Source organism: Amblyomma maculatum, chromosome 10 (genome assembly GCF_055883805.1).
Source record: "Amblyomma maculatum isolate TAMU_Amacu chromosome 10, ASM5588380v1, whole genome shotgun sequence".
In the NCBI taxonomy this organism is placed as follows: domain Eukaryota; kingdom Metazoa; phylum Arthropoda; class Arachnida; order Ixodida; family Ixodidae; genus Amblyomma; species Amblyomma maculatum.
In genome coordinates this window covers 163133884-163154232 of record NC_139353.1, presented here as the reverse complement: position 1 = coordinate 163154232, position 20349 = coordinate 163133884, and the positions used below count along the sequence as shown (strand labels likewise).

At 48.9% G+C, this 20349-nt stretch overlaps 1 protein-coding gene across 1 annotated transcript in view; it reads right to left on the bottom strand.

Moving 5' to 3' along the window:
- Window positions 1-11697: 11697 nt before the first annotated feature.
- The window catches only part of LOC146177825 (neprilysin-11-like), a 32760-nt gene continuing 24108 nt past the window's right edge, over window positions 11698-20349 (bottom strand). Inside the window, exon 4 of the mRNA XM_084581643.1 lies at window positions 11698-12033. Coding sequence (XP_084437769.1) covers window positions 11698-12033 — 336 coding nt within the window. The remainder of the gene's footprint in view (window positions 12034-20349) is intronic.

Sequence of the window (20349 nt, the reverse complement as noted above, 5' to 3'; positions counted from 1 at the left end):
TGGTCTGGGACGCCTCTCGATTTCGCTGGACCACTTCTTGGGCCGATAGGTCCAGGCAGCCGAGACAGACCACCTCCCAGTACTCTTGGGTAGGAGAAGGAGTTATGAGTGAAGGAGAAAGATTTAGCTGACATGCCAAGAGCATGAGAAAGGTGTCAACCACTCCTCATAAAGGGCAGAGACAAGAAAAGGAAGGGTATAAATGCTTGGGTACTGCCGGGAAGAGTAGAGTAAATACTCTAAGAAAACTCTGAGACCAAAATCACACCGACACAAGCCGTGCGGGCCTAGGCGCCATTCTCGTTCAGAGAAGTTGGTTGGTTGGTTTGTGGGGTTTAACGTCCCAAAGCAACTCAGGCTATGAGAGACGCCGTAGTGGAGGACTCCGGAAATTTCGACCACCTGGGGTTCTTTAACGTGCACTGACATCGCACAGCACACGGGCGCTTTTGCTTTTCGCCTCCATCGAAAAGCGGCCGCCGAGGCCGGGATTCGATCCCGCATCCTTGGGAACAGTAGTCGAGCGCCGTAACCACTGCGCCACCCCGGCGGGGTCGTTCAGAGAAGTGTCGCACAGGAGAAAGATTATCAGCACTAGAAGGTCCCTCTCAAAAGCAGAAACCAATTACTCAACGATCGAGGAGTGTCTCGTGATCATCTCGGCCATTTCAAAGTTCCACCTGTAGCTATACGGTTGACCATTCACCACACGCATTGCTTGCTGGCGAAATTGAAACCCCTCCTTCAGCCGCCTTGCCGGATGAAGCTTACGTCTTGAAGAATTTGATGTGACTGTCGTCTACAAGTCTGGCCGCAAGCATTCTGACACAGACTGCTTTTTCCGAGCTCCCGTGGACGCTCCCCGAAAGACGACGACGACACCTTTTTGGGACCTGTATTTGCCAGCATTTTCGCACAAAAGCAGCGGTCACACCGCAATTAAAAGAATAAAAGTCCTATCGAATTGCAAGGCAAGACGGCTTCCCCTTCTGCTGTGTTCAGGCGTCAGTTGTCGTCGTTCTCCTTAAACAATGACGTCGTCCTGAAGAACGTCTCTCCCACCAGGACGGCAGAGCTTCTTGTTTTGCTTAAGGCACGACATTCTTCATGCGTTGCACAATGAGCCGACAGCAGGGTACCTTGGCTTTGCGCGCGCGTTGCAGCGGATCAAGGAGACGTACTACTGGCTGCGACTGCCTGCCGATGTTGCCCATTATACGAAAACGTGCCGTGTCAGGCACGCAAGAAGCCGCCATCAGACCACCTGGGCTACTGAACCCGATAACCTCCCCGCCATACCCTTTCAACTAATTGGGATGGCTCTCCTCTGCCCCTTTCCGTCTTCACCTACGGGTAAAAAGTGAATCATCGTGGCCACCGACTGCCTTACCCGCTACGCCGAAGCTAGAGCTCTGTCCAATGGTACCGCGGCATAAGTCGCCAAGTGTTTTCGTCGAGCATATTTTCGTGCACCACGGCGCCTCAGAAGTGCTCTTCACCACAGGGGAACGGTATTTAAGGCGGAGCTGACGCTAGCCATCCTAGAAAACAGTTACACAAGCCACCGACTAGCAGCTGCGTATCATCCTAAGACAAACAGGCTCACGGAGCGTCTCAATAAAATGATTGCGAACATGAGTGTCTTGTGCCTTGACACCAAACACAAGATATGGGACACAAATATACTATACGTCATCTTCGCCTATAACATCGCTGTACAGGAGACAACCAGGCTGACCCTCTTCAGCCTTGTGTATGGCACAGAGCCCACGGTGCCGCTCGACGCAATTAACCGACGAGAGAACCTGGACGTCGCGCCTACCTTCAGCGTTCAGAGGCCCGACGATTCCCCGGCTGGGCATTAAACGCACCGACACCCGGCGATGCAACTATAATATACCTTGAGGCGAAACGACGCAGAGTACAGGCCGGGAGACCAAGTGTGGGTTTGGAAGCGTCGCCGATAAAGCCTCCGAGGACTGAGAAAAAATCCTCTTGAGGCGGTCCTCCGGCCCATAAGAGCGTGATCAACCCGATGGCAGGACCTCATCACAGCGGCGCCGGGTGCGCCCAGAAATTGTGTATGTTGTGCGCCTGAAGCCTTCTCACGCGCAATAACGGCCTCATACTTCTTTTAATGTGTTTTTCCCTTCTCTTTTTATTTTTAAGCACCCATGAGGCAATGCCTTTTTAAGGAGGACTAATACCGCTAGAGTAAGCATTTGAATTCCAAGGGATGGTAAGCGTAGCAGGGGGTGACAGAAAGTTAGGTGGGTGGATGAGTTTAAGAAATTCACAGGGGTCAAGTGGATGCAGCTAGCACAGGACCGGGTTAAATGGGCGAAAATGGGAGAGGCCTTCGCTCTGCAGACGGTATAGTCCGTCTGACGATGATGAATGCCGAAAGTCATTGCAATATTTTTTTTTTCTGAACAGCCACCAGCCTGTAGACTTATCATTGTGATTGTAGCGCACAGAATGATTAGACGCTCTTTGTTTGTTCATGGCAGTTGTCGCGAGATGCGGCTTTATCACTTCCTTAGTCGCGGAAGATGCTCAGTGATGTATCTCGAAGGATTCTAGGAGCGCGCGCGTGTTTCTACAAGGTTCCGGGTCATCCCAGAAACCGTACGGGGTTTTATCTAGATATATTCCTTCGCCGCCTTTAAGTTGAGCGCTGACGAGTGAAACGGGTATTCTTTGTTCGACGACCGACGAGTACATTTGCTCCTATCGCCACCGTCGAGTAACTTTCTTCTTTCGCAGGCGCAGGTCAGGTCAATAAATAGTAGATAAGAGTGCTATTACGCCTGCCTCTTCTTTTGTATCTGTGGCCTTGTCACAACTATTGTTATGCAGTGGATCTTCAAAGACATCAAGAACTGAGCCTAATTGATTAGGCATACTTCTGTCGCATTGATTTCTTTACATTAATGAAGAACCGAGACGCACACAAAACTGAGCGTGAACTAACGAAAGAAGGTTTTCATATTTACATACAAAAGATTTTGCCACGAGGTTAGAAGAAATGTACAAAAAAAGCAACCCAACTGATGTATGAGATAAAATAACTCAGACGACAACCAAAAAAACTACAGTCACGGCTAAGTACCAAATCTAGGAAAGCGAAGCTAGGAACAAGCTCCGTGACGATATAAAGTGCGAGGGCGAAATTGCTAAAGCATTTCTGGAACTGATCGCGAAAGCTATAGACCATCTCCATTCCTGTCTTGCTTCTTTTATGTGCTACGATAGAAGGGCTTTCAAGCGGCCCACAATTTTCTGTAACGTTTGCATTTTGTTAACAGCTTACACATGTGCTTGATTACACCAAAATAAGTCATGTTCCCCCAGTGTTTTAGTGCACATGTCACTTTTTTTCGTCATACTTCATTCCGAAGGTGATCATCAGTGGTATGCAGCAAACCAGCTTGCTGTCCCTCTCGCCGAAGAGCTTCTCATGTTTTATTGTGCGTCTTTGCCCACTGGAGGCATCACCTTCACTAAGCACCAGAAATGCTTGCACAGCTGTGCACAATAATGAACCGTGAAGGATTACCCTTCCAGCGCAGTCTTGTCGACCGAACCGAGAAGTGCAAAATTTTGGACTGTAGTGTTAATATTAAAATGAATAATTATTAACTCACAGTTGCCATGACATATCTGATAATCCGGAGCAAGTCATCGCTTCCTAATCTAACATGGTATATATCTTACTGGCGAAGGTTATTCAAAGGAAAGAAACTATGATACAATTCTGCAAACAGGACTCCTTCACGCAAATATTGGGTAGGTATCAAAAAAGATTGCGTTACTGCATTAACAAAGTGCATTATTTCCCGTAGGCGACGGTGGAAGCCAAAAGCATTCTAGCGCCTAGTCAACCTTCGTCAGAAATGAAATAATATTCCTTTCTGAGGAGTTTCTATAACTATTTCCAATATTCAACCACTGTATGCCGTATAGATGTAAAGAAATGTTTCGCTACAATGGTAATTTTTATTTAATCTGCATTCGCAGAATCGCGTGTCTACAAATCATATTCTGCAAAGGGCTTGTCGAACGGCACTGTGCGCTAGACCACGCTTTGGCAAGAACACTCTGCTTGGGCGCGAAAACGTGTTCAATCTTCTGACCCCTTCTTACAAAAGTTAATAGTTGCGGTAATCTGAGTCTGTGGAGGTCTCTGCAAGTCCGTGTATGAAACGCAGCAGTGCAAAATGTTTGAATTTCACCGAAATGTTTTCCACTTCTGTGAATAATTCTACGAGAGCATTTCTACACACATGAAATTGATGCTGGAAGGCAGTTGCACTCTCGAAACCTGGTAATACCGATTTGCATATAAAAACCACCTAATATTGTAACTTATGTGATGTTAGAAAGATAGTGAGAGACCGGAAAGCGTGGCGTGACATGGTCCATAGGGTCACGAAGAGTCGGACACGACTGAACGACTAAACTGAACTGAACTGAATATTGTAACGGTTGATGCACTCAAGAATTGCTGCAACCGCTGAACGAGGGCACCGAGAGAGCTGAATCAGGAACGCGGGCAACAGGAACGGACGGGAACTTCACCGTCCTCTACTTCGTCCCGTTTCGCTCCTTCTTCTCCTAGCTCTAATGCACGTGTCATGGCCCCCTCCTCTGGAGCATCGCCCCGATGCGGTGTTACCGCCAGACAGAAGAGCGGGAGGAAAAAGCGTTCAAGAGTTACACCAATAGTCTGGCATTACGGGATAGACTACATGCAGCCTGAAAGTCAGTCGGGGGTTCACTCGCACCACATGCACATCGTCACTGCGCTTGCCGTTGTGCGATGAGTGAGCCGGCGAGGCCAGTACAACTTCATACGTTACGTCGCTCAGGCGGTGGACAACAAGGTAAGGGCCGAAGTAGCGGCGCAGTAACTTTTCGGACAGCCCGCGGCGACGGACGGGCGTCCAGATTCACACATAGTCGCCCGGGGTGTAGGTAACGTAGCGGCGTCCAAGGTTCTAACGGTCAGCATCGATCTGCTGCTGGCGGTGAATACGCTGTCTGGCCAGTTGCCGCGCTTCTTCCGCAAGCTGAACATAAGTGGCGACATCGACGTCATGTTCAGTCTCACTGTCAGGAAGGTCCATGGGTAGCATAGCATCCAGGGGGTGGTTACGTGGCGACCGAAGACTAACTCAAACGGAGTGAACTGCTTCGTTTCTTGTCGCGCGGTATTATACGCGAATGTTGCGTATGGAAGAATTTGCTCCCATGTTTTGTGTTCGACATCAACATACATGGAAAGCATGTCGGTCAAGGTCCTGTTGAGGCGTTCCACCAAGCCATTTGTCTGTGGGTGGTAGGCTGTTGTACATCTATGGTTGGTGTGCGTGAGCTTCAGTACAGCCTGAGTGAAGCGAGCCGTAAATGCAGCTCTACGGTCGGTAACGATAGCTGCAGGAGCCCCATGACGCAGGACTATGTCGTGGACAAAGAATTCGGCGACTTCAGCAGCAGTACCGCTTGCAAGTGACGCAGTTTCAGCGTACCACATCAAGTAATCCGTTGCGACCACAATCCACCATTTTCCAGTGGACGACTTCGGAAAAGGGCCGCGAAAGTCTATGCCAATTTGCTGAAAAGGTGTCTTTGAGGATGCTATAGGCTGCAGAAAGCCAGCTGGTCTCAGAGGAGAAGATTTGCACCCTTGGTAATCACGGCATATTGCTACGTATTTACGCACTGATGGTAGTAAATTAGGCCAGTAGTACTTCAGCCGAATCTTTGCCAGTGTACGACTGATCCCCAAGTGGCCGGCGGATGGTTCATCATGGCAAGCGCTCAAGATTTTGGGCCGTAACTGGGATGGCACAACAAGCAGAAACGTTTCCCTGGTGCTGTCAAAGTTGGGCTTGTAGAGCACTCCACGCCGTAGAGTGAAGGACCGCAGCCCACGACGAAACAAACGGGGTACACTAGCATTAACACCCTCCAGGTGCTCAATGAGTGGCGACAACTCAGAGTCGGTCCGTTGAAGTTGCGCCATACGAGATATGCTGACGGCACAAAGGATAGGACAATCTTCAGTGATGTCTTGCGTAGCCGGTTCTACGGGTGATCGTGATAAACAGTCTGCGTCTTGGTGCTGCCGGTCCGACTTATAAACGACTGTCATGTCGTACTCCTGTAACCGGAGGCTCCACCTGACCAACCGGCCAGAAGGATATTTAATGCTGGCTAGCAAGCATAGCGAGTGATGATCACTGACAACACGAAACGATCGCCCGTAGATGTATGGTCGGAACTTACTCAGAGCCCAAATGACGTCAAGACACTCTTTTTCTGTCGTCGAATAGTTCCTTTCCGGACGATAAAGTGTACGGCTCGCGTAGGCGCCGACTCGTTCTGCACCATCCTGCCACTGTATAAGGATCGCTTCAAGGCCGACATTGCTGGCGTCAGTTTGGATATCTGTATCTGCATTCTCGTCAAAATGAGCTAGTACTGGTGGACTTTGCAGGCGGCGACGGAAATCCTTGAAGGCTTCGTCTTGGGCACTCTCCCATACAAAGGGTGTGTCACGTTGAATCAAGGCTGTCAATGGCTCAGTTAGGCGAGAAAAATCTTTAACAAAGCGGCGGTAATAGGAGCAGAGGCCCAGAAAACGTCGGAGGGCCATCTTGTCGGTTGGGCGATGGAAGCTACAGAAACAGCGGAAGTCTTGTCGGAATCTGGGAGAACACCTTGTGCGCTGACTACACGTCCCAAGAAACGGAGCTCCTCGAAGGCGAAATGGCATTTCTCTGGCTTGATAGTTAATTGCGCAGACTGGAGAGCTTGAAGGACAATGCGCAATTGCTGCAAGTGTTGTTCGAAACTGGACGAAAAGATGACCACGTCTTGACTGCAGCCACTTCAGACCAGCTAAAACAGTGTCCATCATGCGTAGAAACGGGGTCGGCGCAGAGCACAGCCCAAACGGGAGCACCTTAAACTCGTACAGACCGTCGGGCATCACGAAAGCTGTTTTCTCGCGGTCTCGCTCGTCCACCTCGATCTGCCAATACCAGCTTTTCAGATCTAAGGAAGTGAAGAACCTGGTGTCTCGGAGTCGGTCAAGCGCATCATCGATCCTGGGTAGTGGGTACACGTCCTTTTTTGTAACCTGATTCAGTTTCCTGTAATCAACGCAGAATCCTAACGTGTTGTCTTTCTTTTTCACCAGGACGACCGGCGACGCCCATGGATTTGTTGACGGCTGTATAACATCGTGTGCAAGCATTTCATCGACTTGCACTCTAATAGCCTCCCGTTCTTTAGGCGAAACGCGGTATGAACGCTGACAATCTGGTGGCGTGGCTGAATCGATGACGATGCGATGCTTGGCTACCGACGTACGTCCGACCTTGGAGCTCGTCGCGAAGCAATCTTTAAAATCAAGTAGCAGGGACGACAGAAGGTTCTTTTGATGAGGTGGCAAACTTGGGTTGATTTTGCTGCGGCATCGTCATGAAAATTCATCTCCACGGGACACAGATTCGGCAACCTATCTACATCGTGGAGGAAGGCGACAGCCGTTCTCTTCGCCAGGTGTTGAAATTCATTGGTGAAATTCGTCAGGAAAATTGTCGCACAGCCGTCATTCAGGTCGACAAGACCGCGAGCAATAGCCACTCCCTTCTTGAGCAACAGCGAAGGGTTACTGTCCGGAATACCTTCGTAGTCGTGAAACCAGTCGTCCCTAACTAACACGCGCACACTGGACCGTTGTGGCAGCATTACGTCGTCTTCGACAATACGCAGAGCGTTGACTCCTGGATCTTCTGTGTCACTGTGCGCCAAGGCTTGCTTTGTCGAAAATGTGACTCGCGCCTCGTGTAGGTCGATCACATCACCGTTTGCCTGTAGAAAGTCAGGGCCCAGGATAAAATCCCTCGAACCCTCGTGCAAGACGACGAATTCACCGACGTAGACGAAACCGCGGATGCTGATTCGGGCTGTGCACCTTCCGGTCGGGCTAATGAGGTGACCTCCAGCCGTGCGAATGCTAGTGCCCAACAACGGCGTCAAAACTTTGCTCAAGTCCTGGGCGAGGACATGACTCATCAGCAAATAATCTGCACCAGTATCAAGTAAAGCGACAACGTCAGTACCGTCTATTGTCACCCACAAATCAGAGGTAGCACGTCAGATGCTGTCGCTACCCTGCCCCGTGGGAAATCTGCGTTTCGGCGTATCGGCGATGGAGGATCTTCGGTTTTCCCTTGCCTCCGGAGACCGCTGGAATTAGTTTGCCGACGTGGACTGGACGAACGCCGCTCAGGATAGCCGGCGTCTCGGCGAGGATTTGGGGAACGGTTACGCAGAGGAGACGATGATCTAGAGTCATAACGGCCGTATGTTCCAGGCCTGTGACGAGCCGACAGGTGAGCTCCGATTTCGAATGGTCGTTCGCCATTGCGTGGGCAAGTATCGTCGGCGCGAAACCACACAGGCCCACTCGGCGATATGGGCAGGCTCTGTAAAGATGACCCGCCTCACCACAGTGCTAGCAGAGGGGCCGCCGGTCCGGTGTACGCCACACATCACATTTCCGTGGCCGCTGATAGACTGGTCGAGCAGGCACACGGGAAAGACCAGGCTGCTGCACTGCTTGAATGGCGGTATTCACGTCGTAGACTGGTGCTGGCGCCCGACAGAGGATAGCTGCATATGTAGGTCTGATCTCAGTCTGGCTAGGAATCTCAGAGACTTGTTGCTGCTGCGATGCCAGGTGCACCTCGTCCCGGACGACTTCAGACAGCGATGTAACAGACGGCGCGCAAGGAGACAGCTGGAGGGCTTGTAATTCCTCCCTGATGATTGACCTGATTTGGTCACGCAAAACGGCTGCGCTACTCACTAGCGGCATCGAAGCAATAGCGGGCCCAAGCGTGCTTACATCTTGATTGTATTGCCGGGCTCGTTGCAGGAGCGTCGCCTCCATGTTGGTCGCTTCAGCGAGTAATTCGGCAACAGTACGCGGGGGGCAGTGCACCAGACCGGCGAAAAGCTCCTGCTTAACCCCGCGCATGAGATGGCGAAGCTTCGTCTCGGCCATGGAGGGGTCAGCACGCTTGAAGAGGCGCGTCATGTCCTCCACATGCATGCGGACGCTTTCGTTAGTCCGCTGGTTACGGGAGTGTAGCGCAGCTTCATCTTTCTCCCGGTGGTCTGCGCTGGGGAATGCAGCTAGGAGATTTTGGCGAAATGTCTCCCAGGTGGACAGGTTGTTCTCGTGGTTCTCGTACCATGTTCTTGATGAGACCTCAAATGCATAATACACGTTATGGAGTTTACGGTCGTCGCTCGAGCCGTTGTGATGGGCGACCCGCTCGAAGGTGTCTAGCCAGTCTTCCACGTCCTCGTACACGTTGCAGTGGAAAGATGGCGATGTTCGCGGCCTGTGGTAAAGGAAGGGCGCCGGAGACGTGCTATCTGTGGCCATTTCTGGTGGAACAGGCAGTCGAGGCGGCGTCGTCCTCGTCGAAGTGGTAAGAGGCCCGAATTCAGGTAACTGGCCGCGGAGGCGGCGGCTTGGGCGCTGATGGACCGGTGTGAGATCCGTGTTTCTATCTTGTAGGCGTACACAAGTTGGGAAGCGTACCCAGCTCGACTCCACCAGATGTGTAACGGTTGTTACACTCAAGAATTGCTGCAACCGCTGAATGAGGGCACTGAGAGAGCTGAATCTGGAAAGCGGGCAACAGAAACGGGCGGGCACTTCAACGCCCTCTACTTCGTCCAGTTTCGCTCCTTCTTCTAGCGCTAATGCACATGTCAATATCAATAAATAAGCTCCCACTTAAGATGCCAGAACATATTCTGTAATCGATGTGTTGCATGTTTATAAATAAGTACTTTCGGGCGAGTTGGTTCATATTAGCCAAACGAATACACTTGCGCAAAAGGGTGAAGAAGAAAAAGGCGTCTGGTCGTCACATTGCTTTTTTCCTCTACCTTTTGCACAAGCTCATTCCTTTTACTAATAAATTTATCAACACTAATTTTTCTCATAGGCTAACAAGGCGTCCAGAAAACACTCCCTCGAGAGAAATGAAGCTAAACGTATTTGTGCACCACCTGTATTCATTCCTGAATAACAGACTGTGTGCAGTAGATATTTTCTTTGATTCTTCTAAGCTAATTCAGACACTTAGTGCAAACTGCTGCTCCTCAATTCAAGTCATTTCCAAGCATTACGGTCAGAATCGTTGCTTTGTCAATTATAAGAGCTTTAAACCTTCTAACAAGTGCCGTTGTGATAGCTGTGCCCATTCAGGAGCTCATTAGGGCTAGGGTTCTACCTCCTACAATCCGCATTATCGACGTAACTGAGCCAGCTATTTCAACCAGTTATGCTTCCTATTGGCTACTTCACACATCGAAAGATGGCCAATAATAGCCGAGCTAATCCATTGCTCGTGTTAGTATTGTTTCTGGTTGCTACAAGGAGGTTATCAATAACCTCCTTGGATTGCTGCGAATATTGCTATACGACGTCCAACCACTGAATTCAGATATCGGTAAACGAAAAAACTTTGCGTGTGAACACCTCTGACCCACTTCTGTTTGCTTGCCACCTTAATATCATCCTTGAGTCAATAGAATTTATCCTTATCACGGAGAACATAACCTGTCTAATCTGACATTGTCTATTCAAACTGACAGAAAATTAATACGAAAACGCTGCGCATGTACCGACGACCAATGTTAGATGTTTCAGCATTTGATCCCTTAGCCGGTATCAGTGGTCACCGCCAGCTCCGTTAGTCGGGGAGTTCAGGACAGCTGATGAAGGGAGAAAGGCATTTGATCTTGAAGTAAAATAAATACAACTGCAACTGCGTTGGAACTGGGTTTAAATCTTGTGACGACTTCGCTGACCACTGCGTGATATCATGACACTATCACCGCAGCGGATCACCCTGAGTGTTTAAATTCCACGCTCTCAAGCTGTAAATTGCATGTCTTCGTCAACTTCCTTCTGTGGGTAATCGAGCCGCACCACTCTCGAATGGTCCGTATAATGCGCTTTCTAAATCTCCAATCACCGATTTTTCCGACCTTAGCCTGCAGCCTGAATTCGAAGCGCTACCTTCGAACAGAAAAAAAAAACGTGACATGAAATAACTTGAAAGTGCTCTCGCATTATCACATTTCAGCAGTCGTAAATATATTTTATTACAGTTTACCAACAATGCCATATGGCACTTTCTTAAAAAAATGTTTTAAAGAGGTGAAAAGTTCACAAGTTCAACAATAATTTAGTGAAATAACGTTCGAACGAAAAAATATATATTATGAAACTAATGTGAAGGGAGCACCATAAAAAATGAACGCAGTGTCAGGAGTTCTGCCCACGTAAAAAAGTGAGAAGGAAATGAAGTGAAACGATGCCTACAAATCCATAAGCCCACAAATTAAAAGCGTCGCGTCGTCGAAACAAAATCGAATAGTAGACAGGGTAGAACGTATTTTGTAATTAAGATTAAGACAAGCCGCTATCAGCTCATTTACACAGCCAATTAGATTTGATAACAGCGTTGGAGAAGATAATATCAAGTGATGACTATATTCCTGTTTTCTTTCGTAGGCTCGAAAGCCAGACTGCGAGAAATAAACGACTCCCCACAGAAACATGTGCCCACAACGCAGCCATGGCCACTGATGCCTCTACCAGTCCTGGTAGTACTCGTCGTCTACGGACTCGAGGCCGCGGTGCCAGGCGTCGGGTCGCACCACGCTGCAGGTGCCGGCAAGCGGCAGTCGCACCATGGCGGAGTCAGCCGGGCACTGGAAGGCGTCCCAGAACTCGAGCACGTGTCGAAGGGCGACGTTCACGCGATAGGGCGCCGGCAACCGGTGGCCCAGCTGCTCCCCGTACACCACGTCGCCGGACTCGCAGTTATCCAACGCGTAGTAGATGAAGAAGAGTTGGGCCGAGGAAAGCTCCGGCAGGTCTTTGTAGCGGATGTCGCCCTGCTGCTGGCTCTCGTTGGAGAGCAGCTTCTGCGATTGGTCACATAGGCATTTCACTGCTCGAAACAGCAGCATCAAAGTACAACAGTACGCGTTGCATTATTGCAATGTTCACTAATTTTTTTTATTTCGCTTAGAATATGATTTTAATTGAAATCATTAACCTTCGTGATTATGAAACTGCCTTTACGGCAGGATAGCATACCCCTCCACACGGAAAATGGAATGTCGTTCCCACCAAACGACATTTGTTAAGCATAATGTCTAATTTTTCTACGCGCTGCTACACGTACAAAACTAATGTCATTTGCAAATGACGGCAATCGCGATCGGTTCACAAATTTCTGTGCGCCTTCTATATGTTGCAAAAATGACATCGTTGTTGACAAGGGCAGCCTTTAAATTATTAGTCATGTATTGTACGCATTATAATCGACCTGTTGATTACGGTTATGGCTCGCGGTTCGCGGATTACGGTTCGCGGCTGTGTCGGCGGCATTTGTTTAAGAAAGATGCGCGTCGCCGGCGCTAATGTGCGAAAAGCGCACGAGTGGCCAGTGTGAACAGAGCACACTTGCTTCACTACAGCATGTGTTAAGGGTAACACGTAAAATAGGCAGTGTCTAGTGTAACGTCCGAGGCGCTTCTGTAAAACCTTCCGAGCATCACCTGACGGCAGAGCATAGTATACTGCCCCGCCGATTTCCGTCTTCACAGGATTGTTTTCTTGGCGTGTACATGTCTGTCGAAAAATGCCCGGCCCCAGCCTGATTAAGAAAATAGTCGACAAATTCGCATCCCAGGCCACACCGCAACGCTGCTTCCCGATAGAGCGACGGACGATGATCAGGCCGTGCGCTACGTCCTAGACGTCGCCAGGCCTAAACAGTTTCGCATTGAAGCCGCCGCAGACAGCGCTTTGGAAATCATCAGCCCTAAAGTAAATAACCCATTCATGGAACTTCCTTATACTATCAGTTCAGTTGCATCACGGTAAACGGAAGGTTTACTTTCACTATGCCTTAGCAGCGGAGCTAGTACGAGATCGGATGAGCTGCGCCACACAGGCGGCAGCTGGTACGGGGCTGTGAGCAGAGACTTGCTTGTGTTGCAATTATCACTCTAACCAGAAACTTGTTAAGTATCAGCAATCTTCAGTAAAGATTATTTTTTGGTGTTCTTTTATCCAAGCGCATATTATTTAAGGTCAACAAATTTTAGCAATGCTTTACTGACGGTAGGGAAAGGGAGTCGCCGTGTCGACGCCGACGGTCTGCGGCAGTCGTGCCCGGTGCCGCGCATGCCCTAAGTGCGATTGACTGGTAGCGAAGGCTGCCAGTTATCTTTCTCAGGGAATGTCTGGTATGTTTCGTATAATTTATTAACTATCTACTGCAACAAAATTATAGCCGCACAGTGGTATTATAATTCTTGTCAAGTGAGGCGATTATTATTCTATGTTTTAAACCAATCGCACTCACCGTATTTCTAGTGGCATGCTAGTTAAAAAAACTAGAACAGAACATACCCTAAGCCATAAATACATATAGCATTTGTAGTTGACACAATCTAGGTTTTCGAGACGTCCTTGCGTTCCATGCGCAAAAAGATTAATAAAAAGTGAAAAGGCACGCGGCATAGTTGAAGCAGACGACACAAGTGCTCTGCTGGGGCTCTATTCTCGACAATTCGCCATTTTGTTCAAATTGTGATGTACTCGTGACGTGGGCAGTAGGATGGTGCCAGGTTACGTAAGCACACAATTGGGTTACGCATTCTGGAGAAAAAGAGAAATACAGTGACAGAAAAAGCGCGCTGTCGTCTGCTATTATATATTGGCGCTAAGTATGAAAAAATGACGATGCTCCGGGCAGGAACCGATACACTGTGGTGCATTCCGTGAGACGGAAGCCTCGGGTTCCAGTGAGGGCGACTGAAGTATGTTGTGGCGTTGCGGTATCAGTGTGTCAAGACATACTTGTGGTCGAACGGCATCAGATACGCACAGAGAGGCTGCGCTAGTTTCTGCTGAAGAGCAAGAACGACAACGGAATATACGCAGTGGTGCAAAATGGGAGCGGAAAGTAGCATTGCTGTTCATAATCGCCGATGACCTCCCACATTCACTTATCAGCGGCTTTTAAATTCAGGAACTAAAACGTGTAAAGACTTGGTCGTAAACAGAAGGAATCGACGGATTTCCAAAGTAGCTCCAACACTGACGAAGAGGCGCCGGCGCAGCCGGCATTCTCCATGTCAGTGAGGACAACACTCGCAGTCTCAAAGTATCAATTACTGTTAGGTACTGGCAATGCTGCCCACCTTTTTCGAAAGGCCGCGTTATGACCAGCTACCGTCAGGTCACAAAGTCTACTTAAATTTTGAACATATTGTGTCGACATGAGTTGTTTAGAGCCTGAAAAGCAGCGCAGTGAGAGATGGATGGAGACGGAGAGAGAGAAAGAGTCTTTCACACACACACGAAGTGGGAGGCATACCCAGTTGGCTAAATTTTCATGCGCTGGCGTGCGAAAGGCTCTTGCGAAACGCAAAAGACGTCCAAGGAAGAGAAAGAAACAAAAGAACAAAATAGCAGGAAGGTTAATTAGACGATGCCTAGGCTACCGTACACGTGCAGAAGGGGACAAACGGAGAATAAGGAAATAAAGCAAAAGATGACTGCTAGGGCTGCGCCGAGCGCGCGTATTCCTTACTGTCGAAATAGTAAAATACAAATCAATAAAGGGAGATTATTTTCCGGCTGTATTAAAAAAGCAATCAACACAAAATGTCACTCAACTACATCATAGGATTACAACGTACCGTCATAACGTGCTCCGGAGTACTTTTTTTTTCTAAAAAAATAAGCAAATGTTGAGCCCGCATGCATATTAAAACAAAACTTAACATATGAAGCACAACACAGGCGGCAAGGAAACATTTGTCATGTACAAGGAACATACATTCCTTTATTAAACTAGAAGCTGTAAATATTTTTGCCTAATTTTCCCAGCGTGGAAGGGCTGCTATATTCATTAACATTGCAGTGAGTGCGTAGTGCAAGGCAAAAAAGTCAGTGTTTAGGGCCGACGTTTAAGAAAGTCTTTTGTGATACCTCACTGCCTGTTGCGCGAAATTCCTGCATAGCCACCGAACCATATGACCGCTCAGGTTGTACTCACGAACCGACCAGACAGATGTTAAAGAGCGCCCACGAAACCATTATGAATAACCTACAACTCGCCCAACTTCCCTTTTTGTTGCTCTCTGAAATGCCTCATCTCACGCAGATCAAGCGGCTGAGTTAGCGGGCCGCATTGCTGCGCTTGGCAACGACGGCGCGGATCGATGGTTTCTCTATGAGAGCAAAGCATTTGCAACGGGAGGGTAAGTACGACCCTCGTGCGGCTGTAAATCGGCGTCTTCATTATTAATACTCTAAAAGATGACGCAGCTGAAAAGTTCTCTTATAACGTCGTTTCAGTGCTTTATGCAATCGCAACAAGATGTGTCAGCTTACTTCACCACCCACCAAACTGTCTACCAAACTGCGGTGAGCTAATAGCCGCCTATACTGCACGTCGAATTCGCCGTGTTTTTTTTTTCGCGGCCGCCTCAAGTAGTTCGAAATGCTGCGCCCAACTTTGGTCATTTGCAGCAATGACAGAACATAATTTACGGAATGAAACGTCACTTTGATGTCATCATTAAATGTTTATGCATGACGTATTTCCCGCCGTACAACGTCAGAAAATCAGATTTCAGGAGTCGGCTCTTGACAGTGGGCAGTTCATTTCAGCCCATTCATAATACAAGCGTAAGTGCTTCCCTTTCTATATATACCTCTGTTTTCCTCCACAATTACTTATAGATACCATCCAGACATCATCAATACCGCTGATAAAAATCCGTTCTCACGCTTATGTCATTTTTACGTCCCCGCAAAAAGACATTTCGAAACGCCGAAATTTCGCGACTCAATTTGAAACACGTGACTGTTCTGAGAACCAATCAGAGAAACAGAATGGCGCCGAACGGCGGCCACCTGTGTCGAAAATAGGGCCCCTGGCCTCGCCAACCCCGACCTTGCGGTGGGCCAAACGGTGACATACTGTGCAAAAAAACAACCACATACAGACAGAATAACGACACATAATACTGTGTCTGTGTATGATTCTTCTTCGCGCTCTAACTTTATAATGTGCGATATGCAACAACTTTACAGAAAGAAATTTTAATGACGTAGAGTCACGTGATGGTAGCGAAGCAACGCCTCGACGCAGTATCTTGTAAGATGCACCACAGCCGTACACACTGACCGCCGTGGGCAGTGAGCGTGAAGCCACGTGAGATAACCAGAATATTTTTTTTTTTTGCATATGTTCCTCCTCTTTTTTTCCTTCCCATACACAAGCAAGACGGTCACTAGCCACCGAGGTTGCTTTTAATAGGACAGTCTACTGAATTTTCCAGGTAATTATTTATTGCGTCCCTCGAAAGGTCAATCCCCAATTTAACTCAGGGGATAAATTGCAAAGAATGATTGATGACCTAGACAGGAAAAGAAAAAGGTAGGCCTGAAAATCAAGATGCACAAGAATAAGGTAATGCTCCCTAGGGAAGGAACAGCAGTTTACATTAGGTAGCGAAGCACTAGAAGTAGTAGGCGAATATATCTATTTAGGACAGGTAGTAACCGCAGATCCGGACCATGAAAGGGAAATAACAAGGAGAATAAGACTGGGATGGAGCGCATTTGTCAAGCACTCCCAGGTTATGACAAGCAGCTTACCGGTATCGCTCAAGAGGGAAGTATACAACAGTTGCATCTCACCTGTACTCACCAATGGGGCTGAAATGCGGGGCTAAAAAAGAGTCCTACTTAAGTTGAGGACAACGCAGAGGGATATGGAAAGAAAAATGGCAGGAATAACGTTAAGAGATAGGAAATGGGCAGAGTTGGTCAGAGAAATAACTCGAGTCAGTGGCATCCTAGTGGAAATGAAGACGAAACCCAGTCGGAAAAAACTACAGAAAATTTTCTGATGTTGCGACAGAATTTCTGTGCGGTGTTTGACGGGAAACCTGTTGTGACAACAGAACAATCTGTAGTAACGTCAGAAATTTCTGTAGTTACAACAGAAAAGTGCTACAGAACTACAGACAACAGAAATATACTACGAAAAAACTACAGAACTACAGAAAAGTATTACAGAACTACAGAAAAATCTTATGGTTACGACAGAACAACAGGACATTTTGTCGTAATTTTGACACAGTTCTGTAGTTTTTTTCGACTGGGAATGGGCATGGGCAGGACGTGTAGCACGAAGAAAGGATAACCGATGGTCTCTTAGGGCAACAAATTGAATTCCAAGGAAAGGAAAAGCCTACCAGGGGGCGGCAGAAAGTTATGTGGGCGGATGAGGTTAAGAAGTTCCCAGGGGTCAAGTGGATGCAGCTAGCACAGGACCGGGTTAATAGGAGGAATATGGGAGAGGCCTTAGCCCTGCAGTCGGTATAGTCAGGCTAAGGATGACGATGATGATGATGATGATGGCCTGGAACACTGTAAAAACACATGCGAGTGGTTTGAATCTTCTAGATACATCTTGACGCATATCGCGCGACAAAGACGATAAAGCGCCGTATCGCGACGAGCATGAAAGATGATAAAGCGCCGTATAGCGACGACCATGACCACATAAAGAGGAGATGGCGAGGGTTGTTGTTCCCAGCCCTACGGGTCTGGGACGGTAGGTCTACGCCGCTAGCGGCGGGCGCTAGCCAGCCACCGAGTTTTATCTGTTGTAGGCCGTCATTGCACCCGCCACTGCCTCGGTGGTGGACGACGGCTGTTGTTGCGGCGCGCGTCTTTCTCTGCCTCTTCTTTTTCTTTCTTCTCTACTTTTTCTGTTCTGTCTGCACGAGGCAGCGGAGGTGGCTCAGCTACAGAGCCAGTAGCAGGCCCGTGCATTTTCTTTTCCTTCTTCCTACAGCCACAACAACACCAACCAAAAAAAAATACAGAAATGGTTTGGTTTGGTTCGTGGGGTTTAACGTCCCAAAGCAACTCAGGCTATGAGACGCCGTAGTAGAGGACTCCGGAAATTTCGACCACCTGGGGTTCTTTAACGTGCACTGACATCGCACAGCACACGGGCGCCTTGCCTTTCGCCTCCTTCGAAAAGCGGCCGCCGAGGCCGGGATTCGATCCCGCATCCTTGGGAACAGTAGTCGAGCGCCGTAACCCCTGCGCCACCCCGGTGAGGTGAAATACAGAAATGATCCGAGTGCTGGATTCACAATGACAAGGCCGTGGGCCGCTGGCAGCCGAGAAATAACAAATAAAGATTTGAGTAGTTCGCGGAATTACTCCCCCCCCCCTCCCTCCTGAAAAGGCATCGCTCGAGGCCATCTTCACGAGTTGTGCAACGTCGTCAGGCAACCGCGGCCAATAATACTTCCCTCGCACTCGCTGACACGTGCGCGCATTCCCGAAATGCCCTGGTGTCGGCTCATCGAGAAATACCTTCTAATTTTCCTTTCGCAGTTGTTTAAGCACGACAACGAGGTATGTGTGCCCGTTGGGTGTGAAGTTCTATTTCACAAGGACGCCGCTGTTCTATGCGAAGGGCGACCGCTGACGCCTGAACATAGTAGGAGGAGAAGCGGTCTTTCATTCTAGGTAATATACAGTAGGTATCTCAACTCCGGGTCTGAGTGCTGCTGCCGTACAAACTGCTGGTGCTTACTGGCCCCAAAAAGGCATCGTCGTCGTCTTCCTTCAGGGGCGCGTCAACAAGGGCCCGTGACAAGCAGTCTTCGTCAGAATGCTTGCAGCCAGGCTTGTAGACCACCGTTATATCGAATTCCTGGAGGCGTAAGCGCTACAGTGCCAGGCGGCCGGATGGGTCATTCAAACTGGCGAGTCAGCAGAGTGCGTGGCGATCACTTACTACCTTGATAGGTCGACCGTAGAGGTTCGGACGGAACTTCGACGTGGCCCAGGCGATTGCGAGGCATTCCTTCTCAGTAGTCCAGTAAATGAGTTCAGCTTTTGAAAGGGACCTAATAGTGTAAGCGAAAACGTTCTCTACTCCGGCAAGAAATCGGCGCACAACTTTCTTGCCCTCTGAATGTAGAAACTGCGCGACCGTAGCTGTTTTGTTTGGGTGTGGACGAACACTGTTCTTGCTTAGGATGAGTACGGGACCAACATCTCCTCGTAAGCGAAGTGGAACTTCTCTGCTTTCAGTGCTGGCACTGACCACTTGAATGCATCAAGCACTATTCGAAGCGTTTGCAGGTGGTCTTGAAGGGTCGAAGAGACGACGACGACGTCACCTAAGTACACCAGACAAATCTGCCACTTCAGACCAGCCAGGACAGTGTCTATTACTTATTGGAAAGTTGCTGGCGCAGAGAATAGGCCAAATGCCATTACCTTAAATTCTAAGAGGCAGTCTGTTGTTATGAATGCCGTTTTCTCGCGGTCTCTTTCGTCGACGTAAATTTGCCAATACCCGCCCATCCCCGCCGGGGTGGTGCAGTTGTAAGACGCCCGACTACTGTCCCGGAGTACCCGGGTTCGAACCCGACCTCGGCGGCTGCGTTTCGATGGAGGCGAAACGAAGAGGCGTCCGTGTGCTGTGCGATATCAGCGCACGTTAAAGATCCCCAGATGGTCGAAATCACTCCGTAGCCCTACACTACGGCTCCTCTATCTCTCTTTCCAGTTTCACTCATACCTTCCTCCCTTCCCTTACGGCGCGGTTGAGGTGTCCACAGAAAATAAGTGAGACAGTTACCGCGCCTTTCCCTTCCTATAAATCAATCAAAATCAATCAAGTTCATGAACGAGAAATACCTAGTGTTGCAGAGACGGCCTAGCATATCATCAATGCGAGGGAGCGGGCAGACATCCTCTTCGTAATGTTGTTCAAGCGGCGGTAATCGACGCAGAAGCGAAGTGTGCCATCTTTCTTTTTCATCAAAACGACTGGTGCCACCCAGGGGCTCTGCTATGGCTGAATCACGTCATCACGAAGCATTTCCTCATCTTCATCGGGTATGACCTGGCGTTCTCGCGGCGATACATGGTAGGGGCTTTGTTGAAGCGGTGGAGTTTTCAAGAAGAGAGGGTGGTGGTGGTGGTAACAACATTTATTTACACAAGGGCCAGGAGGTATGTTTGGATCGGCCCATAAGGGACCGCTCCTTACAAGCACTAGATGGAGGTCCCTAGTTGGGGACCCCAGTGGCGGTTGCCGCCGCTCGGGCGCGTCCGACTAAGGCTTGTTGGGCCTGTACGTCGTGGCAGCCGAGCAGGACCGCCTTCCAGTT